The sequence below is a fragment of the Ranitomeya imitator genome, chromosome 6, assembly GCF_032444005.1.
Source record: "Ranitomeya imitator isolate aRanImi1 chromosome 6, aRanImi1.pri, whole genome shotgun sequence".
Taxonomy (NCBI): Eukaryota; Metazoa; Chordata; class Amphibia; order Anura; family Dendrobatidae; genus Ranitomeya; species Ranitomeya imitator.
This window is the reverse complement of record NC_091287.1, coordinates 574,293,377-574,320,445: the sequence shown is the minus strand read 5'-3', so window position 1 is coordinate 574,320,445 and position 27,069 is coordinate 574,293,377. Positions and strand designations below refer to the sequence as shown.

Below are 27,069 nucleotides of genomic sequence, written 5' to 3'. Positions count from 1 at the left end.
GCTCACACCACAGCTGCCCTGCGTCACCACAGATGCCCCCGCTCACACCACAGCTGCCCCACCCACACCACAGCTGCCCCCGCTCACACCACAGCTGCCCCCGCTCACACCACAGCTGCCCCCGCTCACACCACAGCTGCCCCCGCTCACACCACAGCTGCCCTGGCTCACACCACAGCTGCCCTGGCTCACACCACAGCTGCCCTGCCCCTCACCATGCTTTCAGTGTACAAAGTCCATAGACTGTGAGGAGGACACCGGAGGAGGTGTGGTTGCACTATTGTAGTCCGGCAATGTTAATCTCTTCAGTTAAGGTACCATCACACTGAACAACATTGCAACGATATCGCTAGCGATCCGTGACGTTGCAGTGTCCTGGATAGCGATATCGTTGTGTTTGACAGGCAGCAGCGATCTGGATCCTGCTGTGACATCATTGGTCGGAGCAGAAAGTCCAGAACTTTATTTCGTCGCTGGACTCCCGCTGACATCGCTGAATCGGCGTGTATGACGCCGATCCAGCGATGTGTTCACTGGTAACCAGGGTAAATATCGGGTTACTAAGCGCAGGGCCGTGCTTAGTAACCCAATGTTTACCCTGGTTACCATTGTAAATGTAAAAAAAACAAACACTACATACTTACATTCCAGTGTCTGTCACGTCCCCCGGCGTCCGCTTCCCTGCACTGTGTCAGCGCCAGCCGGCGGTAAAGCAGAGCACAGCAGTGACGTCACCGCTCTGCTTTACGGCCGGCGCTTACACAGGATGCAGGAGGAGTGCAGGGAAGCTGACGACGGGGGACGTGACAGGCACCGGAATGTAAGTATGTAGTGTTTTTTTTTTTTTACATTTACAATGGTAACCAGGGTAAACATCGGGTTACTAAGCGCGGCCCTGCGCTTAGTAACCCGATGTTTACCCTGGTTACCCGGGGACTTCGGCATCGTTGGTCGCTGGAGAGCTGTCTGTGTGACAGCTCTCCAGCGACCACACAAGGACTTTCCAACGATCACGGCCAGGTCGTATCGCTGCTCGTGATCGTTGGAAAGTTGCTGAGTGTGACGGTACCTTTAGTGAACCACAGCAGCACTGTGACAAGTGACACAGCCCTGAACTCTGTGCTTCAGCCTCCATCTCCTGCTGTCCTCAGATTACATAGCAGAACCTGCTGACAGATTCTCTTTAACTTTGCTTTACAAGTTTGTACATTTGTACTTGTTTGTGTCCTGCCCAGTGTGGGGTTGGGACGACGCTCACACACTGCGGCTGTCGCAGGCGGAGTACGTGTTTAGGCTTCAGGCGTTTCTGAGATGTCAGTGACCACTACAGCTCCATAGTGAAGAAACGCTGAGTACTGGGAACACTCGCCCCCGTAGTTACACTTATTTCATCTCCAAGAAAATTCAGGGCTCTAGAAGAGCATGGAGGGGATTTAACAAATCCGGGATATGTTGTTGGCAACAGCAAAGACCAAAGCAGGCAGCATGGCCGCCGGTGCCAGAGAGAGGTGCCTTACACTGAGGTGAGGGAGGTGGTGAAGATGGAAGGGCTGAGCTACATATTGGTGTACACCAGAGGGTCTACTAGCAAGGAGCCAAACCTGAGTGGGCTACAAAGTCAGCGTCACAGATTCCCTAGTTGTGGGGGAGACTAGGGGTACGGTTCACATAGATATGTTGTGTGTTGTGAATTCTGTGGCTGAGTTCACTTCTGTGGTCACAAGTGGTATTGCAGTCTCTGGGCTTCCTCCCTCAGGTGTTTTGGTGAGCTCGTTGGCTGCCTTGCTATTTAGCTCCACCTGAGTCTGTCTTCCTTGCTCCTTGTCAATGTTCCAGTGTTGGATCTGAGCTACTGCATCTTTCCTTGGGCCTGCTGCTCTGCTAGATAAGTGCTTCTAGTTTGTTTTCTGTTTTTTTCTGTCCAGCTTGCTATTGTCTTTTGCTGGAAGCTCTGAGAAGCAGAGGGGTGCACCGCCGTGCTGTTAGTTCGGCACGGTGGGTCTTTTTGCCCCTTTGCGTGGTTTTCGTTTTAGGGTTTTTTGTAGACTGCATAGTTCTCTTTGCTATCCTCGCTCTGTCTAGTATATCGGGCCTCACTTTGCTGAATCTATTTCATTCCTACGTTTGTCTTTTCATCTTGCTAACAGTCATTATATGTGGGGGGCTGCCTATTCCTTTGGGGTATTTCTCTGAGGTAAGTCAGGCTTGTATTTCTATCTTCAGGCTAGTCAGCTCCTCAGGCAGTGCCGAGTTGCATAGGTAGTGATAGGCGCAATCCACTGCTGCTTATAGTTGTGTGAGGATAGATTAGGTACTGCAGTCTACAGAGATTCCACGTCTCAGAGCTCGTCCTATTGTTTTTGGTTATTGCCAGATCTCTGTATGTGCGCTGATTACTGCACGCTGTGTTGCCTGATTGCCAGCCATAACAGTACAAGGAGCCACACCAATGATTCCCAATAGAGGGAAAAAAGAAATCCTGACATCATTTTTTTTTCTTAGCTCTGTCTTCAGTCTTTTTTTTCCCCTAGACATTAGAGTGCTTCAGGACACAGCTGTGGACATGGATATTCAGGCTCTGTGCTCCTCAATGGATAATCTCGTTGTAAATGTACAAAAGATTCAAGATACTATTGATCAGAAATCGATGCTAGAACCAAGAATTCCGATTCCTGATTTGTTTTTTGGTGACAGAACTAAGTTCCTGAGCTTCAGAAATAATTGTAAGCTATTTTTGGCCTTGAAACCTCATTCTTCTGGTAATCCTATTCAACAGGTTTTGATTATTATTTCTTTTTTGCGCGGCGACCCACAGGACTGGGCGTTTTCTCTTGCACCAGGAGATTCTGCATTGAGTAATGTTGATGCATTTTTCCTGGCGCTCGGATTGCTTTACGATGAGCCTAATTCAGTGGATCAGGCTGAGAAAAATCTGCTGGCTTTATGCCAGGGTCAGGATGATGTAGAAGTATATTGTCAGAAATTTAGGAAGTGGTCAGTACTCACTCTGTGGAATGAATCTGCACTAGCGGCTTTGTTCAGAAAGGGTCTCTCTGAAGCTCTTAAGGATGTAATGGTGGGATTTCCTATGCCTGCTGGTTTGAATGAGTCTATGTCCTTGGCCATTCAGATCGGTCGTCGCTTGCGCGAGCGTAAATCTGTGCACCATCTGGCGGTACTGCCTGAGAGTAAACCTGAGCCTATGCAGTGCGACAGGACTATGACTAAAGTAGAACGGCAAGAACACAGACGTCTGAACAGACTGTGTTTCTATTGTGGTGATTCTACTCATGCTATTTCTAATTGTCCTAAACGCACTAGGCGGTTCGATAGCTCTGCCGTTATTGGTACTGTACAGTCCAAATTCCTTTTGTCCATTACCTTAATGTGCTCTTTGTCATCGTATTCTGTCATGGCGTTTGTGGATTCAGGCGCTGCCCTGAATCTGATGGATTTGGATTATGCTAAACGTTGTGGATTTTTCTTGGAGCCTTTGCGGTGTCCTATTCCGTTGAGAGGAATTGATGCTACACCTTTGGCCAAGAATAAGCCTCAGTACTGGGCCCAGCTGACCATGTGCATGGCTCCTGCACATCAGGAAGTTATTCGCTTTCTGGTACTGCATAATTTGCATGATGTGGTCGTGTTGGGGTTGCCATGGCTACAAACCCATAATCCAGTATTGGATTGGAACTCTATGTCGGTAACCAGCTGGGGTTGTCAGGGAGTACATGGTGATGTTCCATTTTTGTCTATTTCGTCATCCATTCCTTCTGACATCCCAGAGTTCTTGTCGGACTTTCAGGATGTATTTGAAGAGTCCAAGTCTGATGCCCTACCTCCGCATAGGAATTGTGATTGTGCTATCGATTTGATTCCTGGTAGTAAATTCCCTAAGGGTCGTTTATTTAATTTGTCCGTACCTGAACACACCGCTATGCGCAGTTATGTGAAGGAGTCCCTGGAGAAGGGACATATTCGCCCATCGTCGTCACCATTGGGAGCAGGGTTCTTTTTTGTAGCCAAGAAGGATGGTTCGCTAAGACCGTGTATTGATTACCGCCTTCTTAATAAGATCACTGTTAAGTTTCAGTATCCCTTGCCATTGATTTCTGACTTGTTTGCTCGGATTAAGGGGGCTAGTTGGTTTACTAAGATTGATCTTCGTGGTGCGTATAATCTGGTGAGAATCAGGCAAGGAGATGAATGGAAAACGGCATTTAATACGCCCGAGGGTCATTTTGAGTATCTGGTGATGCCGTTCGGACTTGCCAATGCTCCATCTGTTTTTCAGTCTTTTATGCATGACATTTTCCGTGAGTATCTGGATAAATTCTTGATTGTTTACTTGGATGACATTTTGATCTTCTCAGATGATTGGGAGTCTCATGTGAAGCAGGTCAGAATGGTTTTCCAGGTACTGCGTGCTAATTCCTTGTTCGTGAAGGGATCAAAGTGTCTCTTCGGTGTGCAGAAAGTTTCATTTTTGGGGTTCATCTTTTCCCCTTCTACTATCGAGATGGATCCGGTTAAGGTTCAGGCCATCCAGGATTGGACTCAGCCGACATCTCTAAAAAGTCTGCAGAAATTCCTGGGCTTTGCTAATTTTTATCGTCGCTTCATCTGTAATTTTTCTAGCATTGCCAGACCATTGACCGATTTGACCAAGAAGGGTGCTGATTTGGTTAATTGGTCTTCTGCTGCCGTGGAAGCTTTTCAGGAGTTGAAGCGTCGTTTTTGCTGTGCCCCTGTGTTGTGTCAACCTGATGCTTCTCTTCCGTTCCAGGTCGAGGTTGATGCTTCTGAGATTGGTGCAGGGGCGGTTTTGTCACAGAGAGGTTCTGGTTGCTCAGTGTTCAAACCATGTGCTTTCTTTTCCAGGAAATTTTCTGCTGCTGAGCGTAATTATGATGTGGGCAACCGAGAGTTGCTGGCCATGAAGTGGGCATTCGAGGAGTGGCGTCATTGGCTTGAGGGTGCTAAGCATCGCGTGGTGGTATTGACTGATCATAAGAACTTGACTTATCTCGAGTCTGCCAAGCGCTTGAATCCTAGACAGGCCCGTTGGTCGTTATTTTTTGCTCGTTTTGATTTTGTGATTTCATACCTTCCGGGCTCTAAAAATGTGAAGGCGGATGCTCTGTCTAGGAGTTTTGTGCCCGACTCTCCGGGGTTATCTGAGCCGGCGAGTATCCTCAAGGAAGGAGTCATTGTGTCTGCCATCTCCCCTGATTTGCGGAGAGTGTTGCAGAAATTTCAGGCTAATAAACCTGATCGTTGTCCGGCCGAGAAACTGTTCGTCCCTGATAGGTGGACTAGTAAAGTTATCTCTGAACTTCATTGTTCGGTGCTGGCCGGTCATCCAGGAATCTTTGGTACCAGGGAGTTGGTTGCTAGATCCTTCTGGTGGCCATCTCTGTCACGGGATGTGCGTGCTTTTGTGCAGTCCTGTGGAATTTGTGCTAGGGCTAAGCCCTGCTGTTCACGTGCCAGTGGGTTGCTTTTGCCCTTGCCGGTCCCGAAGAGGCCTTGGACACATATTTCGATGGATTTCATTTCTGACCTTCCCGTTTCTCAAAAAATGTCGGTCATTTGGGTGGTCTGTGATCGCTTTTCTAAAATGGTCCATCTGGTGCCCTTGGTTAAATTGCCTTCCTCCTCTGATTTGGTGCCTTTGTTCTTCCAGCATGTGGTTCGTTTACATGGCATTCCTGAGAATATTGTTTCTGACAGAGGTTCCCAGTTTGTCTCGAGGTTCTGGCGAGCCTTTTGTGGTAGGATGGGCATTGACCTATCTTTCTCCTCGGCCTTCCATCCTCAGACTAATGGCCAGACCGAACGAACCAATCAGACCTTGGAAACATATCTGAGATGTTTTGTTTCTGCAGACCAGGATGATTGGGTGTCCTTTTTGCCGTTGGCTGAGTTCGCCCTTAATAATCGGACCAGCAGATCTGGACTCAGGTAGTGGACAATTTGACCTTGTCCCAGGAGAAGGCTCAGCTTTTCGCTAATCGCAGACGCCGTGTGGGACCCCGACTTCGTGTTGGGGATTTGGTTTGGTTATCTTCTCGTCATATTCCTATGAAGGTTTCCTCTCCTAAATTTAAACCTCGTTTTATTGGTCCGTATAGGATTTCTGAGATTCTCAATCCGGTGTCTTTTCGTCTGACCCTCCCAGACTCCTTTTCCATACATAATGTATTCCATAGGTCGTTGTTGAGGAGATACGTGGCACCTATGGTTCCATCTGTGGAGCCTCCTGCCCCTGTTTTGGTGGAGGGGGAATTGGAGTATATTGTGGAGAAGATTTTGGATTCTCGTGTCTCTAGACGGAAACTCCAGTATCTGGTCAAATGGAAGGGTTATGCTCAGGAAGATAATTCCTGGGTTTTTGCCTCTGATGTCCATGCCCCAGATCTTGTTCGTGCCTTTCATGTGGCTCATCCTGGTCGGCCTGGGGGTTCTGGTGAGGGTTCGGTGACCCCTCCTCAAGGGGGGGGGTACTGTTGTGAATTCTGTGGCTGAGTTCACTTCTGTGGTCACAAGTGGTATTGCAGTCTCTGGGCTTCCTCCCTCAGGTGTTTTGGTGAGCTCGTTGGCTGCCTTGCTATTTGGCTCCACCTGAGTCTGTCTTCCTTGCTCCTTGTCAATGTTCCAGTGTTGGATCTGAGCTACTGCATCTTTCCTTGGGCCTGCTGCTCTGCTAGATAAGTGCTTCTAGTTTGTTTTCTGTTTTTTTCTGTCCAGCTTGCTATTGTCTTTTGCTGGAAGCTCTGAGAAGCAGAGGGGTGCACCGCCGTGCTGTTAGTTCGGCACGGTGGGTCTTTTTGCCCCTTTGCGTGGTTTTCGTTTTAGGGTTTTTTGTAGACTGCATAGTTCTCTTTGCTATCCTCGCTCTGTCTAGTATATCGGGCCTCACTTTGCTGAATCTATTTCATTCCTACGTTTGTCTTTTCATCTTGCTAACAGTCATTATATGTGGGGGGCTGCCTATTCCTTTGGGGTATTTCTCTGAGGTAAGTCAGGCTTGTATTTCTATCTTCAGGCTAGTCAGCTCCTCAGGCAGTGCCGAGTTGCATAGGTAGTGATAGGCGCAATCCACTGCTGCTTATAGTTGTGTGAGGATAGATCAGGTACTGCAGTCTACAGAGATTCCACGTCTCAGAGCTCGTCCTATTGTTTTTGGTTATTGCCAGATCTCTGTATGTGCGCTGATTACTGCACGCTGTGTTGCCTGATTGCCAGCCATAACAGTTGTGTAGTTGTAAAAAATTATTATTACCAGCAGCCCAAGAGTGTGGTGGGGGATAATTTCCATCTGGTAGCTCTGACCTGCAGCTGTGACCATCTCAGATGGGTGACTGGGCCCAGTTATGGCACATGGGTGACTGGTTCCCATTTTCTCAGATGGGTAACCGGGCCACGTTCTTATGGATGGTCTCACAGGGGCAGGGTGAGGTCTCTGCACTATGATTCTGTAACATTTGGCCAGGTGCAGAAACTCCATGTCTGGGAGACAAAATTCTGATGTAGTACTGCACCTTTTGCGGTAGATGAGTGCCATCTGTGCCATCCATATTATTCCTAAATAAATTTTCTGTTCATTAAAATCTTGTGTGAAGAACAGATGTAGAGCTGCATTATTAAGGTCTAGTAGTAATATTATGTAGTAATCATGTGCTCCGGTATTAATAATGAGCAGCCTTAGACATGTTGTGCAACTATGGTGGTGATGAGGACTTGTAGCAGTGATGAGAAGGTATAGTGATGAAGACCTGTAGTAATGATGAAAAGGTATAGTGATGAGGACCTGTAGTAATGATGAGAAGGTATAGTGATGAAGACCTGTAGTAATGATGAAAAGGTATAGTGATGAGGACCTGTAGTAATGATGAGAAGGTATAGTGATGAAGACCTGTAGTAATGATGAAAAGGTATAGTGATGAGGACCTGTAGTAATGATGAGAAGGAACAGTGACGAGGACCTGAAGCAGTGATGAGACGGTATACGGATGAGGACATGCAGTAATGATGAAAAGGTATAGTGATGAGGACATGCAGTAATGATGAGAAGGTATAGTGATGAGGACCTGTAGTAATGATGAGAAGGTACAGTGATGAGGACCTGTAGTAATGATGAGAAGGTATAGTGATGAGGACCTGAAGCAGTGATGAGACGGTATACGGATGAGGACATGCAGTAATGATGAAAAGGTATAGTGATGAGGACATGCAGTAATGATGAGAAGGTATAGTGATGAGGACCTGTAGTAATGATGAGAAGGTATAGTGATGAGGACCTGAAGCAGTGATGAGACGGTATACGGATGAGGACATGTAGTAATGATGAAAAGGTATAGTGATGAGCACCTGTAGTAATGATGAAAAGGTATAGTGATGAGGACCTGTAGTGATGTTCGTCCTTCGTTTTCGAAGAAGACCATGACTTCAGGGTTAGAAGAGACTTAATAGTTATGGGTCCAGAGGTGGCTGATGAGTCCAATCCGGGCCCTGAAGGTTTGCCCACATACTTGACATACGAGAGCAGATGCGGTCAGTACACCAGATTCTGCTTGTGCCTTGCGTACAGCACGCTTTCTTTTTGCGTCACAGATTTTCCTATCTTCAGCTGCACGTGCTCCTGAGGTGATCCTGCCCCGCCAACCTGGACGATCCAGGGCAAGCTCTTCCCATTCATTGGTGTTGACTTCCGGGTTTTTGAGAGACACCTTAAGGCAGTCTTTATAGCGCTTCTTCTGCCCCCCAACTGCTCGCTTTCCTTGGCACAGTTCTCTGTACAGCAGTTGTTTCGGTAGTCGGCTGTCCGGCATTCGGACAACGTGTCCAGCCCACCTGGCTTGGACTTTCAGCAGGAGAGTGTAAACGCTGCAGAGCCCAGTTTGTTCCAGAATTGCCGTGTCTGGGACATTGTCTTGCCACTTGATGTGGAGGAGTCTGCGGAGGCAACTCATGTGGAAATGATTAAGCTTTTTAGCATGCCGGCTGTACACTGTCCAGGTCTCGCTAGCATAGAGAAGTGTGGTGAGGACCACCGCGCAGTAGACCTTCAGCTTGGTGGTAAAGCTGAGTCCCCTTTGTTCCCAGACGTTCTTAAGCAGTCTCCCGAAGGCGGCACTGGCTTTGGCGATTCTGTTATTAACCTCAGCGTCTATGGTTACTTCACGGGAAAGTGTGCTGCCTAAGTAGGTGAAGTTATCGACTGCTTTGAGGTTTTGCTCCTTCACCGTGATACGTGGCTCCTTGTACAGTTTTCCTGGAGCCGGTTGATACATAACTTCGGTTTTTCTAATGTTGATCGAGACCAAAACTGTCGCAAGCTTGCGAAAAACTGTCCATTTCATGCTGCATCTGCTGTTCCGTGCTAGCGTTAAGTGCACAGTCATCAGCAAATAGTAATTCACGGATAACAGTCTCATGCACTTTCGTAACCGCCTTCAGGCGTTTTGGGTTGAATAGCTTGCCATCAGTCCTGTACCTAACCTGGATTCCATCTTCACAGTTGTTAAAGGCATCACTTAACATTGCAGAGAACAGCATACTGAACAGGGTTGGAGCAAGCACACAGCCTTGTTTTACGCCATTTGTTACTGGGAAAGCCTCAGATACGTCTCCATCGTTCAGAACCTTCACCATCATGCCATCATGGAACTGCCGGATGACTGAGATGAACTTGCTCAGGCAGCCAAATTTTGCCATGATCTTCCAAAGGCCATCTCTACCGACTGTGTCAAAAGCCTTGGTCAAATCAACAAACGTTACATAAAGGTCCTGGCGTTGCTCCTGGCACTTTTCCTGAAGTTGATGTGCTGAAAAGACCATATCTACTGTTCCACGTTTAGCACGGAAACCACACTGGCTTTCGGGTAATAGTCCTTGCTCAAGGTGATGTAAAAGGCGGTTGAGCAAGACACGAGCCAATATCTTGCCTGCAGTGGACAGAAGGGAGATGCCTCGATGGTTGTCACAAGATTGGCGATTACCTTTCCTCTTGTATATGTGGATTATGCTGGCATCTTTCATCTGTTGTGGAACCTGTTCCTTTGTCCACATATATTGGAATAGTTTGGTCACCGTTTGCATCAGAACAGGGCCGCCAGCTTTATATACCTCAGCAGGTATAGCATCATTTCCGGGTGCTTTTCCACAAGAAAGTTGTTTTACTGCTTTCCTGACTTCATCTCCACTTGGAAGAACATCAAGCTCCTTGTTGATTTCTACCTGGGGCAGGCGAGCAATAGCCTCATCATTGATATTGGCAGGGCGATTAAGAATATTATTAAAGTGCTCAGCCCACCGTTCCAGAATTTGTTTCCTTTCTGTCAGCAGCTTAGTTCCATCTGCGTTAAGCAGATATGAAGAGCTTGATGACTGGGGTCCATATACAGCTTTGAGCGCATCATAGAAGCGTTTCTGGTCATGGGTATCTGCATAGCCCTGAATTTCGTCGGCCTTCTTGCTAAACCAGATATCCTGCATCTTGCGTAGCTTGATTTGTACCTTTCTTTTTATGTTGGTAAAGGCACCTTTCTTAGCTAACGACGTGGGGTCATTTTGGTACACCTTATACCGCTGATGTTTCTCTTCTAGGAGTGTCTTTATTTCCTCGTCGTTTTCATCAAACCAGTCTTGATTATTTCTGGTTGCTGATCCAAGATGCTCCAGAGCAGTATTATAAACAGCATCTCTCAGAATTGTCCACTGTTCCTCAATGCCAATCTCGTCTGCCAGTAGTATATTTAACAGTCTGCCATCAAGGTCATTGGCAAATTCCCTTGCAATTCTTTTATTTTGCAGCTTATAGATATTCAGCCTGTTTGTCGTTTTCTGCCCTTGGGGTCTCCTCGCAGGCAGGATGCGGAGCCTGCGCTTAGATACAATGAGGCGATGGTCAGTCCAGCAGTCTGCACCACACATGGCCTTCGTCACTCTAAAGTCCATCTCATCCCTTTTCCTGGCAATGATGTAATCAATGAGATGCCAATGCCTCGAGCGTGGGTGCATCCATGATGTCTTCTTGTGGGTGTGTAAGCGGAATAAAGTGTTGGTGATGACAAGGTCATGTGTGGCACACATCTTGAGGAGCAGCAGGCCATTACTGTTACACTTGCCAGTGCCGTGTCTCCCAATGACCCCTTCCCAGTTTTGATGGTCTGTTCCCACTCTGGCATTAAAGTCTCCAAGTATAATGAGCTTGTCTGCCTGTGGGATTGCTGAAATAAGTGTGTCAAGTTCATCATAGAACTTATCTTTAATGTCATCCGGATTAGTCATCGTGGGAGCATAGGCACTGATCAGAGTCGCGTGTTTCTTGTTTGTAAGTGGGAGCTGAAATGTCATCAGACAGTCGTTGATGCCCTCCGGAAGCCAGGTAAGTTTACGAGCAAGATGAGTTTTGATAGCAAATCCCACGCCTGCTTCTCGTCCTGTAGTAATGATGAGAAGGTATACTGATGAGGACCTGTAGTAGTAGTGAGAAGGTATACTGATGAGGACCTGTACTAGTGATGAGAAGGTATAGTGAAGAGGACCTGTAGTAGTGAGGAGAAGGTATAGTGACGAGGACCTGAAGTAGTGATGAGACTGTATGGACGAGGACATGTAGTAATGATGAAAAGGTATAGTGATGAGGACCTGTAGTAATGATGATAATGTATAGTGATGAGGACCTGTAGTAATGATGAGAAGGTATAGTGATGAGGACCTGTAGTAATGATGAAAAGGTATAGTGATGAGGACCTGTAGTAATGATGAGAAGGTATAGTGATGAGGACCTGTAGCAATGATGAAAAGGTATAGTGATGAGAACCTGTAGTAATGATGAGAAGGTATAGTGATCCTTGTAGATTGTGAGCCTTCGCGGGCAGGGTCCTCATTCCTCCTGTACCAGTTATGACTTGTATTGTTTAAGATTATTGTACTTGTTTTTATTATATATACCCCTCCTCACATGTAAAGCGCCATGGAATAAATGGCGCTATAACAATAAATAATAATAATAATAATAATAATGAGGACCTGTAGTAATGATGAGAAGGTACAGTGACGAGGACCTGAAGCAGTGATGAGACAGTATACGGATAAGGACATGTAGTAATGATGAAAAGGTATAGTGATGAGGACTGTTGTGAATTCTGTGGTCAAGCTCCCTCCTGTGGTCATGGGTGGTACTTTGGCTGGTTCTGTCTATGAGCTTCCTCTGGTGGATGTGAGTGGGGCTGCGGCTTCTGAGTTTCCTTCCTCAGGTGACGAGGTTAAGTCGTTAGGTGCTGCTCTATTTAACACCACCTAGTTTTTTGTTCCTGGCCTCCAGTCAATGTTCCAGTGTTGGTCTTGCTTTCTCCTGGATCGTTCTTGTGGCCTGTCTGCCCTGCATAAGCTAAGTTTTGCTTGTGTTACTTTTGTTTGCTATATTTTCTGTCCAGCTTGCTATATTGGTTTTTCTTGCTTGCTGGAAGCTCTGAGACGCAGAGGGAGCACCTCCGTACCGTTAGTCGGTGCGGAGGGTCTTTTTGCCCCCTCTGCGTGGTTGTTTGTAGGTTTTTGTGCTGACCGCAAAGCTATCTTTCCTATCCTCGGTCTATTCAGTAAGTCGGGCCTCGCTTTGCTAAAGTCTATTTCATCTCTGTGTTTGTATTTTCATCTTAACTCACAGTCATTATATGTGGGGGGTTGCCTTTTCCTTTGGGGAATTTCTCTGAGGCAATGTAGGCTTATTTTTCTATCTTCAGGGCTAGCTAGTTTCTCAGGCTGTGCCGAGTTGCATAGGGAGCGTTAGGCGCAATCCACGGCTACCTCTAGTGTGGTATGATAGGATTAGGGATTGCGGTCAGCAGAGTTTCCACATCTCAGAGCTCGTCCTATGTTAGTAACTATCAGGTCACTTTGTGTGCTCTTAACCACTAGGTCCATTGTGGTTCTGAATCACCTGTTCATAACAGAGGACCTGTAGTAATGATGAGAAGGTATAGTGATGAGGACCTGTAGTAATGATGAAAAGGTATAGTGATGAGGACCTGTAGTAATGATGAGAAGGTACAGTGACGAGGACCTGAAGCAGTGATGAGACGGTATACGGATGAGGACATGTAGTAATGATGAAAAGGTATAGTGATGAGGACCTCTAGTAATGATGAAAAGGTATAGTGAAGAGGACCTGTAGTAACGATGAGAAAGTATAGTGATGAGGACCTGTAGTAATGATGAGAAGGTACAGTGACGAGGACCTGAAGCAGTGATGAGACGGTATATGGATGAGGACATGAAGTAATGATGAAAAGGTATAGTGATGTGGACCTCTAGTTATGATGAGTATATATTGTAATGATGAGTACCTGTAGTAATGATGAGTACGTGTAGTAATGATGAATACGATGAGGAGTATGTGTAGTAATAATAATAATCTTTACTTTTATATAGCGCTAACATATTCCGCAGTGCTTTACAGTTTGCACACATTATCATCGCTGTCCCCGATGGGGCTCACAATCTAAATTCCCTATCAGTATGTCTTTGGAGAGTGGGAGGAAACTGGAGTGACCAGAGGAAACTCACGCAAACACGGAGAGAACATACAAACTCAGTGCAGATGTTGTCCTTGGTGGGGTTTTGAACCCAGGACTCCAGCGCTGCAAGGCTGCAGTGCTAACCACTGAGCCACCTTGCTGCCCATAATGATGAGTATGTTCTACAGCCTCCCAAACGCACAGGACAAATCCGCTGCCACGAGCTCCGATGTCTTAATAACGGTTCCGGAGCCAACTCAGATTAGTAGCATAATTCACTTCAGAGGATGTGACAGTTCATTATAGAGCAAGGAGAAACAAAACTAGTAATTTTATATATTTTACTCCAAAAAAAGGTAGGCAGTGTTTACAGAAGTATAAAAAGGTATTATAAAAGTTGTCAAGTATCGTATATACAGTACAATTACAAATAAAATGGGATTAAAGTTGAAAAACACTTACTGTTCATTTATAACATTACATCTCATGGCTGACCATGTGCTGTGAGGGTTGGGCACACATCTATATGCATCACACATCTGTCTCGCAGCTAGACACGGGACAAAAGACTAGTGAAGACTGATGCTCACTCACTTATCTCCGTGTCCAAAACCAAGGCACTCCCCCTGTGGTGACCTCACTCAGAGGCTAAATACTCCCCTTTCTTAGAGTTATGACAAGAGTTATGTAGACATATTACCTGCTTACGGAGAAATCCGTGCGTTGCATTTCGTTGGGCTTAGATCCTAGCAAGTTATAGATTTCTCGGTGGACACTCGGAATATGTGACCCTTGTATCTCTATCCCTGATCGGTGCCATTATACATAACTTTTCAAGAACAAAAGAGTCCCATGCAGTTTGGAAAGTTGCCGTACCAGTTTGAGCAGGTATCAGGCGGGAGGGGTGATGAAGGGCTAAGACAGAGGACTGGCTTTCGCAGCACAGAGCCATAAAAATTCCTCCGTGGATGTTGTTAGCATGCTGTCCTCACATTACAGCCATATAGCAGAGGGGAGGGAGAAAGAGTGGCTTAGAATTACAGCCTTGTGCTGGCAGGCAGAGGAAACTGCAGCTAAGAGCGCTATATGTGTAATTGAAGTAATCAGAACTTCTTAATATTTCCGGACATGCAGTAATGATGGGCATGTGTAGTAATTAGGAGTATGTGTAGTAATGATGAGTATGTGTAGTAATGATCAGTTCGTGTAGTAATGATGAGTTCATGTAGCAATGATGAGTACGTGTAGTAATGATGAGTACGTGTAGTCCTAATGAGGATCCGTAGTAATGATGAGTACCTGTAGTAATGATGAGTGCCTGTAGCCATGACGAGTACGTGTAGCAATGATGAGTACCTGTAGTAATGATGAGCATGTGTAGTCCTAATGAGGATCCGTACTAATGATGAGTATTGTCACGAACTTGGTAAGGAACTTGCAGCTCTCTGGCGCTCCCTTACCCTGCTGGCCAATAATGGTATTGACAGAGGATAAGAAAAAGGGCGCAGCTGCTCTAATTTATGTTGAATATTGTGGGACGTGATGTGACGGGATGTATATATACACCACCGGTTCCTGGTAGGAACATATATATATATATATATATATATATATATATATATATACCCCGATCCAGTCACCATCAAGTCCCCAACACCACATACATACAAAAACTATGCTGCCACCACCGACCTCTTACAGTATAGGTGGATCGGACACCCGTTTGGTGAATTTGCGCGGAGTACGTGGCGGATCGCTCATAGAGCAAGAAGAATGAAGCTAGCAAATTTATAATTTTACTCGGGAAGAATCGGCAGTGTTTACAGAAGATACAAATGATATTACAAAAGAGACAAAATACAAATATGTACAAACAGTTATGAAATAAAAGGGATGAAACTTACTAAATCTCAGTCACAGGTATGACATGTCAAAAAAGGGGAGAGATCCCAAAGAAATGATTCAGTACCACAGCATGTTGTCTGTCTCTCCTGGCTCTGAATGCATGTCAAAGATGGACGATCCTGTTTTATACTTCGGACATAAAACTAAGACCTCCCACTTTGCTGACCTCACATAATGGCTGTTTTCTGGGAGGTACACATCTTTGAAAGTTATCGATCTCTTCTTTTCTTCCTATCTTTGGACTGGAAGCTCACAGGCCAAAGGTATTGGCATTATTTTTTCCCCTGCAATTTTACCATTTTTAGAGTCCACACACGGTATGTATGTGATTTGCTGGTGGCCAGAAATTCATTTCCCAGGATTCTGATGGCCCTAAATGCCGCAAAATGCTGCCATGCGTAACCCCAAGTGCCCAGATCCTGGAAATCTAATTTTCATGTTTCTGGGATTAAGGTGTATTATTGAATTGGACTTTGAGTGTTTTGCTTAAAAGACAAAGATCTTTTTGGAGGGAAAAAAGGATTCACAGTTACATCAGACCATTTGCTTGAAGGGAGGGGGGTGGAAATTCACAGAGAGAGAGGGGCTGTGCTTGGATTTGGTCCTACATAAACCAATAGTGGGAGGAGTAGTAGGCCAGCTCTAGTTGTGTCCCCAGAACAATGGAAAACAATTCATATTTTTCTGACAAGTATGTGTAGTAATGATGAGTTCCTGTAGTAATGATGAGTATGTGTAGTCCTGATGAGGATCTGTAGTACTGATGAGTACCTGTAGTAATGATGAGTATGTGTAGTACTGATGATGATCTGTAGTAATGATGAGTACCTGTAGTGATAACCCCCGAGCTCAGCTCTTGCCCGGAGATGGTTATGGTGAGTAACGCGTGGGATCGGGAGCTGCGTTCGTTCATGTTCGTGCAGAACGTCGCTCTGTTTCTTTTTCCCAGGGACAGGAGCTGTTAGAGCAGAGTATTACATATGCTCAGTTCTGGGCATTACAGCCCCTGTGTGGTGGATCATTGAGATCTCCGGACATGGAGACTCCTCAGGGGCCATAACACAATACTGGTCCTTACCTTTTTAATGTGGCGGATGCTCCTGACCTCCTTATTGGTAAGTCCAGGCACATGGAGCTGCCCACTGCCATCCGGGTTAAGCTTGATGTCCAACTTCTCTTGCGGGTCATGGGAGAGGAGGTCTCTGTCAATGGAGGGGACAGGACAACTAGGGGCTTGTAAAACCTCATATCCACAACAGGAAATGGCTAGGGTAGTAGTTGAAGGGAGCTATAGTCTGGTGTCGAAACCATCATGGGAGGCCCGCAGAACTTACCTGATGACCTCGTTGTAGATCTCCACCATGCTGAGGCTGACCTGGTAATACCAAAGGCCACTCCGAGCTTCCATCTCCTGGTACAGAACCTGCAGGGCCTTCTGGTTAATACCTGGGTTCTCAACTGTGCCCTGATGGGAGGAGACACACAAAATGACAACCCTCATCTTTGTGAGAAGTGCACAGATCTCCATTAATGGATGACGTCCACATCACAGCCCACAGGGTGTGTCTACGTGCCACAGCTTTTTCAGTAATTACCTCCATAGTGTAGGTTTTTCCAGATCCCGTCTGTCCATAAGCGAAGATGCAGACGTTGTGACCGCTGATGCAGGACATGACCACTGGCTCAATCTCCTGAAAGACCTGGAAAGGTGGAGGAACATGTGGCAGACACAAAGCAATGCAAGAAAATCACAGCCCCCTTCATAGCAATGGCCAATTAGAGCTTCTCCCACAATCACCAATTAATCAGAGCTCCCAAGTCTCAGGCCACCCAGAGCCCCCCCCCTTCAGTCAGGGGCATCTACAGCTCCCCCCAGTCACGGGCCATCCAGAGCTCCCCCCAGTCATCAGCCAAACAGAGCTCCCTCCAGACACGGGCCAACCAGGGCTCCCTACAGTCACAGGCCATCCAGAGCCCCCCCCCAGTCAGGGGTCATCTACAGCTCCCCCTAGTCACGGGCTATCCAGAGCTCCCCCCAGTCACGGGCCATCCACAGCTCCCCCCAGTCACGGGCCATCCAGAGCTCCCCCCAGTCATCAGCCAAACAGAGCTCCCTCCAGACATGGGCCAACCAGGGCTCCCTACAGTCACAGGCCATCCAGAGCTACCCCCAGTCACGGGCCATCCAGAGCCCCCCCCAGTCAGGGGTCATCTACAGCTCCCCCCAGTCACGGGCCATCCAGAGCTCCCCCCAGTCATGAGCCATCCAGAGCTCCCCCCAGTCACGGGCCATCCAGAGCTCCCCCCAGTCATCAGCCAAACAGAGCTCCCTAGTCACGGGCCATCCAGAGCTCCCCCCAGTCATGAGCCATCCAGAGCCCCCCAGTCATGAGCCATCCAGAGCCCCCCCAGTCATCGGCCAAACAGAGCTCCCTCCAGACACGGGCCAACCAGGGCTCCCTACAGTCACAGACCAAACAATATCTCCCCCCAGTCACAGGCCATCCAGAGCTCACCCTCAGTCACCGGCCAAACAGGGGCTCCCCTAGTAATGGACCAAACAAGAGCTCCCCCCCCTAGTCATGGGCCAACCAGAGCGATGTCATCAGCCAAGAGCTTCCCTCAATATCCGATCAATCTCCGACCAACCAGAGCTCCAACCAGTTAGTCACTGGCCAACTGTGATTTCCGCAGTCCTCAGATAATTGGATCCTCCCACAACCCTCAGACAATCAGATCTTTCCACAAGACTCAAACCATCTAATCTGTCCTGCCATCCATGTTTAAGGTCAGACCTCATCCTGGGTGGTGTGAGGTAGGAAGACTTTATCCAAGGTGAAGTTCCTGTCTTTTCCTTTATATAGAATGGATAGTTTGGTGTCATCGCTGACATCAGTGATGATGGTGGAGGCTGTGGAACCTTCCACATCTCCAGGGTCCACATGTGGCCTCACTCTGCACAGAACACGGATGTTTCCTGACCAGAGATAGAAGATACAGTCATATCTGAACTGGTGCCTGGGTATAGTGGCCCTTCCAGGGGCCACGAGTAGAGAAAAGTCACCAGGCCCAGGGCAAACAACTCACCCTTCAGCTCCACCAGCTGCTCATGGTACCGCTTCCGCAGACGCAGCTCTCGCTGGTATTTCTGTAGGAGATCCTTGTTGGCTTCAGACACGTCCGTGACGGCAGCACAGATCTGCAGAACACAAGATATAGAGACCACATGGACAGCCTCTAAGCTGCACTCCCCAATTCTGTCCCAGCCCTCCACACCCGTCTCTCTCCTCAGCCCTTGCTGTCTGCACACATTGGGCTCTCCTGCTCCACACACACACACACACGCACACACACGCACGCACGCACGCACACACACACACACGCGCACGCCTCCCGTGCTCCAGCTCACCCGCTCTGCGTCCCAGCTTCTTTTCATTGTACCCAGCTCCCCATCCTCGCTCTTACTCTTTGCAGCCAACTACCCAGTTCCCTCTCCCTCCTCAATTCTCCATTTCCAAGCCATTGGTCCAGTCCACACCTGTCTCCGGGCCTCTGTTATGGACGCCTCATAGAACTGTGAGAAGCTCCGCACTTGGCTCCTCAGACTGTTATAATTGGTCTTCATATTCTTGATGACGGGCTGGAGCGATGCCAGGCGGCTCTGCATCCCTGTGTGTTATATGGTATAGATGGTGACTATATATAATAAATGCTGTTCACTGACTGACCCCCAACTACATACTATATGGTATATACAGGACACACACTGGAGGTACACTGTATGGAGCGAAGTATCAGGCAGAAGCTCACTGTTACATATAATTATATAGGATGAAATAAGTCTCCGGTCCATCACGTTGTCTCTTTCTCCACCAGTTCTACATTCCTACTCTACTCTGTGCTCCTCCTCCTGGAAGTGTCCTCGCCTTCTACACTACTCTGTGCTCCTCCTCCTGGAAGTGTCCTCTGCCTTCTACACTACTCTGTCCTCCTCCTCCTGGAAATGTCATCTGCCTCCTACATTACTCTGTGCTCCTCCTCCTGGAAGTGTCCTCTGCCTGCTACATTACTCTATGCTCCTCCTCCTGGAAGTGTCCTCTGCCTCCTACATTACTCTGTGCTCCTCCTCCTGGAAGTGTCCTCTGCCTCCTACATTACTCTGTGCTCCTCCTCCTGGAAGTGTCCTCTGCCTCCTACATTACTCTGTGCTCCTCCTCCTGGAAGTGTCCTCTGCCTCCTACATTACTCTGTGCTCCTCCTCCTGGAAGTGTCCTCTGCCTCCTACATTACTCTGTGCTCCTCCTCCTGGAAGTGTCCTCTGCCTCCTACATTACTCTGTGCTCCTCCTCCTGGAAGTGTCCTCTGCCTTCTACATTACTCTGTGCTCCTCCTCCTGGAAGTGTCCTCTGCCTTCTACATTACTCTGTGCTCCTCCTCCTGGAAGTGTCCTCTGCCTGCTACATTACTCTATGCTCCTCCTCCTGGAAGTGTCCTCTGCCTCCTACATTACTCTGTGCTCCTCCTCCTGGAAGTGTCCTCTGCCTCCTACATTACTCTGTGCTCCTCCTCCTGGAAGTGTCCTCTGCCTCCTACATTACTCTGTGCTCCTCCTCCTGGAAGTGTCCTCTGCCTCCTACATTACTCTGTGCTCCTCCTCCTGGAAGTGTCCTCTGCCTCCTACATTACTCTGTGCTCCTCCTCCTGGAAGTGTCCTCTGCCTTCTACACTACTCTGTCCTCCTCCTCCTCCTAGACCTGTCCTCTGCCTCCTACATTACTCTATGCTCCTCTTCTTTGATATGTCCTTAGCCTCCTACATTACTCTGTGCTCCTTCTCCTTTTAGACCTGTCCTCTGCCTACTACGTTACTCTGCGCTCATCCTAGACCTGTCCTCCACCTTCTACATTACTCTGTGCTCCTCCTCCTAGACCTGTCCTCCACCTTCTACATTACTCTGTGCTCCTCCTCCTAGACCTGTCCTCCACCTTCTACATTACTCTGTGCTCCTCCTCCTAGACCTGTCCTCTGCCTTCTACATTACACTGTGCTCCTCCTCCTAGACCTGTCCTCTGCCTTCTACATTACTCTGTGCTCCTCCTAGACCTGTCCTCCACCTTCTACATTACTCTGTGCTCCTCCTAGTCCTGTTCTCTGACTTCTACATTACTCTGTGCTTCTCTTCCTAGACCTGTCCTCCACCTTCTACATTACTCTGTGCTCCTCCTAGACCTGTCCTCCATCTTCTACATTACTCTGTGCTCCTCCTAGTCCTGTCCTCTGCCTTCTACATTACTCTGTGCTCCTCCTCCTAGACCGTCCTCTGCCTACTACATAACTCTGTGCTACTCCTCCTAGGACCTGTCCTCTGCCTACTACATAACTCTGTGCTACTCCTAGGACCTGTCCTCTGCCTACTACATTACTCTGTGCTCCTCCTCCTAGACCTGTCCTCTGCCTACTACATTACTCTGTGCCCCTCCTCCTCCTAGACCTGTCCTCTGCCTACTACATACTGTAACTCTGTGCTACTCTTCCTAGACCTCGGTATCACACATCTTGCCCTCTCCGGGATCTCCTTATAACTTTCTAACCACACATTTAGTGTCTCCCACTCCCGCACTACCTCCTCATCCTGCCCGCTCTCTGTTGGGGTCCCTCAAGGCCATGTCCTGGGACCTCTACTCTTCTCTATTTATACCTTTGGCCTGTGGCAACTCCTAAGGTCCCATGGCTTCCAGTACCACCTCTATGCTGATGACACTCAGATCTACCTCTCTGGCCCAGACGTCACCTCTCTGATGTCCAGAATCCCAGAGTGTCTAGCTGCCATATCCTTCTTCTCCTCTCGCTTCCTAAAGCACAATGTGGACAAACTCAAACTCCTCTTCTTCCATCTCACCTCTCTTCCTGATCTATATCACAATAAATCACACTTTCCCCTGTACCATACATCCGCTGACTCAGAGTAACTTTTTATTCTTCCCTGTCCTTTAAACCTCACATTCAGCCACAACCACCTCTTGCTGCCTCCAGCTCAAAAATATTTCCAGAATTAACATTTCAGTAGATTCAGAGTTTAGGAAAAGACTGAGGGCATGCCCTCATCATCTCCCACCTGGACTACTGCAAGATTCTCTTTTGTGGTCTTCCTGCTAACACTTGCACCACTCCATAACTCTGCTGACTAATTAATCTACCTCTGCCCTGACTACACCTCCTCCTTCACTGCTCCACCTGCCTCCTCCCTCGCTGATCCTCCATCTCCGCTGCTCCTCTGCCTTCGCCCTCGCATCCACCCTTGCTGCTCCTCTACTTCCTCCATTGTTGCTCCTCCACTTCCACCATCGTTGCGCCTCCATCCTCACTGCTCCTCTGCTTACACCCTCGTTGCTCCTCCACCCTTGCTGTTCCCTGTCTCCAATCTCACTGCTCCTCTTCTTCTACCCTCATTACTCCTCCACCTCGCTGTTCCCTACATCCTCCACTCTCGCTGCTCTTCCATTTCCATCATAGCTGCTCCTCCACCCTTGCCGCTTCTCCACTTCCACCTTCGTTGCTCCTCCACCCTCAATGTTCCTCATCTCCAATCTCACTGCTCCTCTTCTTTTATCCTCATTGCTCCTCCACCCTCGCTGCTCCTCTGCGTCCACCATCATTGTTCTTCCACCCTCGCTGCTCCTCCAACCTTGCTGCACCTCTGTCCTCCCATCACCCTCGCTGTTCCCCAGCCTCCACCCTCACTGCTCCTCTGCTTTCAACCTCGCTGCTCCTATGACTCTACGCTCGCTGCTGTCCACGTCTGCCTTCACTGCTTCCCCACCAGTCCTCATAGGACATCCTTCTCTCCTGCAACCTTGTATTTTCTGCCTACAACTATCTCCAATACTTCTGATCATTCCCTGACCTCTGGAACTCATGCGCACAGCATATCCGATTGTCTTCCACGATCGAACGCTTCAGATGTAACCAGGAAAGCTAATTCCTTCAGGAAATGCTACAACCTGCAATGAACCCGCCACCTCACCACCACCAGAGCTGCTGCAAACCCCCGACCTCTTTGCACAAAACCTTTTTGTCATATAAAAATTAATATCCATAAGATATCTCCAGAAGAGAGACAAGCTAACACCTCATCTCCTATGAAGTGGTGACCCCCTGCAGTGTCCAAATAATTAAACAGGAAAAATCTTTTCTGGGAACTAGATACCAAAATAAAATCTGTTCTCACAGAGGTAAATTTTGCCCTCGAAGCATCTTTCATAGACACTTCACTCACCATGGGCCGGATAGATGATGTTATACCTGCCATATTTGGTCTCTGCATAAAGGTAAAATCACAATAGAAACTATGATGTCAATATCTACTGCCTGTGACCTTCAGAGGTGAGCATATCTTGTAAGTTGGGTATCCCATAAAATCCTGAACGGCTGAGAACATCCCACAAACAGCCCAATGTGAGGTCATCAAAGAGAGGTGTGTGCTTACGTAACTTAGAGCTAATAAAAAGCAGAAACTGGACTGGAGTCTGTCAGGTCTTGGAACGTGCAGCTTATTCTAGGTTCTGTCCAATTTCCTGGGGCACCTCGTTCCACTAATCTCGGAGCCATTTCCGTGACATCAGGTGGAGTACTTCTCTTTCATTATTCCTTATTATTTTATATAATTGTATATACTGTGTCGCTCGTTCCCATTTTGTATAATCTTTGTATGTATATATGTGTGTATATACAGTATATATGAAATCTGCACCCGTGAAGCCAAACGCTCTCTGAAACAGGCGTCCAAGCAGCCCATATAAACGACTGATAGCAGCACCTAGTGGTTCCTTTTGTTATTGGGGAGCTGGCTGTGACCGTCCCGGGATATATATATATATCCCATGCTCTGGAATCAGAGGACTGTACGCCATACACACACGGTGAGTTCCCCAATAACCTGCCTAGTCGTGGAAGCAGCCGTGGCCTCGTCCATCACTCAACAGATAATTGCCTTGATGATTGGGGGCAGTGGAGTTGTGCTCCCATGACAACTGGTGGCAGCGGTGGGATCTGAGTGATCTCTCCGGTGTCATCTATCATAGAAATTATTAAAAATCTCTGCAGGTCCCCCATATTCCCCTCCCTTTTTATCCCTCTCCCATTTGCAGTATGGGAATAGGAGCTGGTAATCTCCTAGACTTAGACAATAGATGACTACAAGTAGAACAATGAATAGAGGACCACCTTAATTAACATGCAAGAGCCTCTTGTAGGGCAAAGGTCATGAAAATGAATATTATGCATACACAAAGAGCTATACAATGGACCGGTCATTGAGGCAGGAGAAATCCTTTTCAGAGAGTTGGGCAGCAAAAGGGTATTGGTATTTACACATAAATAGCAAAGTGGAGGAAACCTTTTGTCCGCTCAAGGGAAATATTTTATATGGACACTCAGGGCTGCCACTTGGAATTTCGGGGCCCCATACTGGCAACATTTTCAGGGCCCCCTTGAGACCTCGCCCAGGCTCCACCCCTTGAACTGTCCACAGCCCCACTGCTCTCTCTTGGAAAAACTCCACTTCTCACTAAACACACCCTAACAGTTCCCATCACCAGATCACAGATAGCAAGCAGCTTTGCTTTTGGTCAAAAGATTTTTTAAGCCGCCACCACGACAAGGTAGACTCTTTTGGCCGAGCACCACTCTATCCTATTAATCATTTGTTAAAATATCCAATACAATTTAGGTATATTTGTATTTTTAAGTGTTTAAAATTACCAATAATATCACATACAGAAGACAAATACCACCTCAACATGACCAGACACCATATTACCTCCACATAGTGACCTATAATACCACATACAAGGAACAAATACCGCCACACCATGTCCAGTGTAAGTACTCGGGCAGAAATCCGAGAGTGGACCCTCTGGGTCGTGACTCTAGAGCCCCCGGGGTCGAGCGGACCAGATGGAATCACCCCCTATACAGGGAGTGTTAGGAGCAGGACCTCGAGGGAATGGAGACACAACAGCTAGAGCCAAAGGGGCGACCCAAGATAAAGAAGGAAACCAAAGGCTATAAGGATGGCAGGGAATAATAGGAAAACAAGACTTAACTGAAAATGACTGGAACACGGAACGGCAGAACACAGCAGGAACACGGACTGGCAGGGTACTGCAGGAACACGGACTGGCAGGACACAGCAGGAACATGGACTGGCAGGATACAGCAGGAACACGGACTGGCAGGATACAGCAGGAACACGGACTGGCAGGATACAGCAGGAACACGAACAGGCAGGATACAGCAGGAACACGGGCTGGCAGGACACAGCAGGAACACGGACTGGCAGGGTACAGCAGGAACACGGACTGGCAGGATACAGCAGGAACACGGATTGGCGGGATACAGCAGGAACACGGACAGGTAGGATACAGCAGGAACACGGACAGGCAGGATACAGCAGGAACACGGACAGGCAAGACACAGCAGGAACACGGACTGGCAGGATACTGAGACAAAGTAAAGACTGGGCTGAGAAAAGACACTGGTACAGGGGAGCCTAGGGCATAGGGACACTGACGGCAGACAGTGCACCTACAAAGCAAAGGCGTCTTACCTAGGAAGACGCCGGGAAGAAATAGCCGATGGGCGCCGCCATGTTGGGGCGGAGCTATCGGGTCGCGACCTCCCAGAGGGCTCAGCGCTGGAGGAGACGCGACCGCGCATGCGCAAAGACGCTGGACGCCGGGAGCCAGAGAAAGAAGCAGCAGAGCGGCGAAGAACGGGATCGCGAGTGCGCCGCTGGATGGAAGAAGATGGGTAAGTATGTGCGGGCGTGACATCCAGACCACATATTACCACCACAGTGACCAAACAATATCACATACAAGGGACAAACACCACCGCACCATGTCCAGACCACATAATACCACCACATGGTGACCAATAATACCACATACAAGGAACAAATACTTCCATATCATGACTAGACCACATATTACCACCACATAGTGACTGTCACACCAAGGCCGGACAACATATTACCACCACAGTGACTGAATACTACAATACTGATCACTAATAAAAAAAAAACACAATACTAATATCACCATAAGTGCCATTATACACAGGAGATCTGTACTTAGTATACAGTGTCTGTGTACAGGTAATACAGGGATCACCAGTGACATTATACACAGGAACTGTCATGCCGTTGCTGCCGCCGCCTCTCCCCACTGCAGCTCACCGGGTGCGCGCGCGCGTCGCATTCAGCTCTGCGCGTGCGCACATCTGATTCCTCTGTTGGCGCTCTTTCCTGTCCTCTCCGTCATCCTGGAGGACTGTAACCCGGAAGTAGCTCCCACGCTGCAATGTAAACTGCTTCCTGCTGCTCCTCTGTGCCTGATGTTCATTTGTGTTTACAAGTGCTTCTGGTCGCCTGTGGTCTCTGTGCGTTCCTAACTCTCTGATCTTGGGTCTCCTCCTCTCTCTGCAGTGCCTGCATGTTTCCTGTGTTCCTGCCGTGTTCCTTCAGTTCCTTTTCTTCTGCGGTACCTGCCCGGCTCCAATATCCTTTCCTTGCTCCCGTCAGCCTCAGTGTCTCCATATTGTCCTGCCAGCCTCCGTGCCTCCGTAGCGTTCCCATCTTCTCCCTCGTCTCAGTAGTTCCTTTCTGTTCCCTCTTTCCCTTTTTGCCTACAGTGTACCCATCTGATCTCAGTCGATCCTCCAGCTTCCGTGGCGATAGTCCCTCACGGGCCTGCCCCTAACTCTCCCTGTATAGGGGGCGGGCCACCTGGTCAGCTCGTCCGAGAGGGGTTCGTCGTCACGGTCCAGTGGGTCCACTCTCCGTTTTTCAGTTTGAATCTACACGCTCTAATAGGACTGCACTCGGGTGACATCCGAGTGCAGCCAGATTCTTACAGCGTCACAGTAACATCAGGCCATGGACCCCGCTGGAGTCTCCGCCACTCTAAAAGTTACTCTTTTTGCGTGAAAACCAGACTAGGATCATGTCGTTTTTAAAGAATATGGAGTCTCGCCTAGCGGCTTTACAGCCTTCTGATCCTGGTATTGCTCCGCAGTTGGTTGCCCTTCAGCAGGAGCTAGGTCAACAACGGGACACTCAGTCCCATATTTTGAATTTTATGGCCTCCATTAATGATCAGCTTCTCTCCCTCCAGAATGTGGCCTCTGTTTCCACTCCTGTCTCTGCGCCACAACCCTCGCCCCGACTTGCTCGACCTCCTCGGTATGGTGGGGATCCTAAAGCGTGCCGCAGCTTTCTTAATCAATGCCAGTTGCATTTTGAATTGTCTCCGCTACTTTATCCTACCGACCGAGCTAAGGTTGCTTTTATAGTATCCCATTTGGAGGGTGAGGCTTTGGCGTGGGTTAATCCCCTCTGGGAGCGTGATGATCCTTTGGTCTCCCAACTCAATCCGTTACTGGATACCTTCCGTAAGGTTTTTGATGAACCTGGTCGTCTGGTCTCTACCACTGAGTCCCTCTTTAACCTTTACCAGGGTACTCTCTCAGTAGCCCAGTACGCCATCCGTTTCCGGACTCTGTCCTCAGACCTTGGGTGGAATAATGAGGCTTTGGTTGGAGCGTTTTGACGTGGTTTGTCTTCACGGATTAAGGATGA

The 27,069-nt window shown here is 48.0% G+C and overlaps 1 protein-coding gene across 1 annotated transcript in view; it reads right to left on the bottom strand.

Annotated features, from left to right (window-relative positions):
• Positions 1–27,069, bottom strand: part of LOC138643520 (kinesin-like protein KIFC3) — a gene marked incomplete at its 5' end in the record, with an annotated part of 110,477 nt that overhangs the window by 30,477 nt on the left and 52,931 nt on the right. The window contains 7 exons of the mRNA XM_069732419.1: positions 16,260–16,389; positions 16,510–16,633; positions 16,766–16,896; positions 17,027–17,131; positions 18,227–18,408; positions 18,519–18,630; positions 18,970–19,100. Coding sequence (XP_069588520.1) covers positions 16,260–16,389; positions 16,510–16,633; positions 16,766–16,896; positions 17,027–17,131; positions 18,227–18,408; positions 18,519–18,630; positions 18,970–19,100 — 915 coding nt within the window. The remainder of the gene's footprint in view (positions 1–16,259; positions 16,390–16,509; positions 16,634–16,765; positions 16,897–17,026; positions 17,132–18,226; positions 18,409–18,518; positions 18,631–18,969; positions 19,101–27,069) is intronic.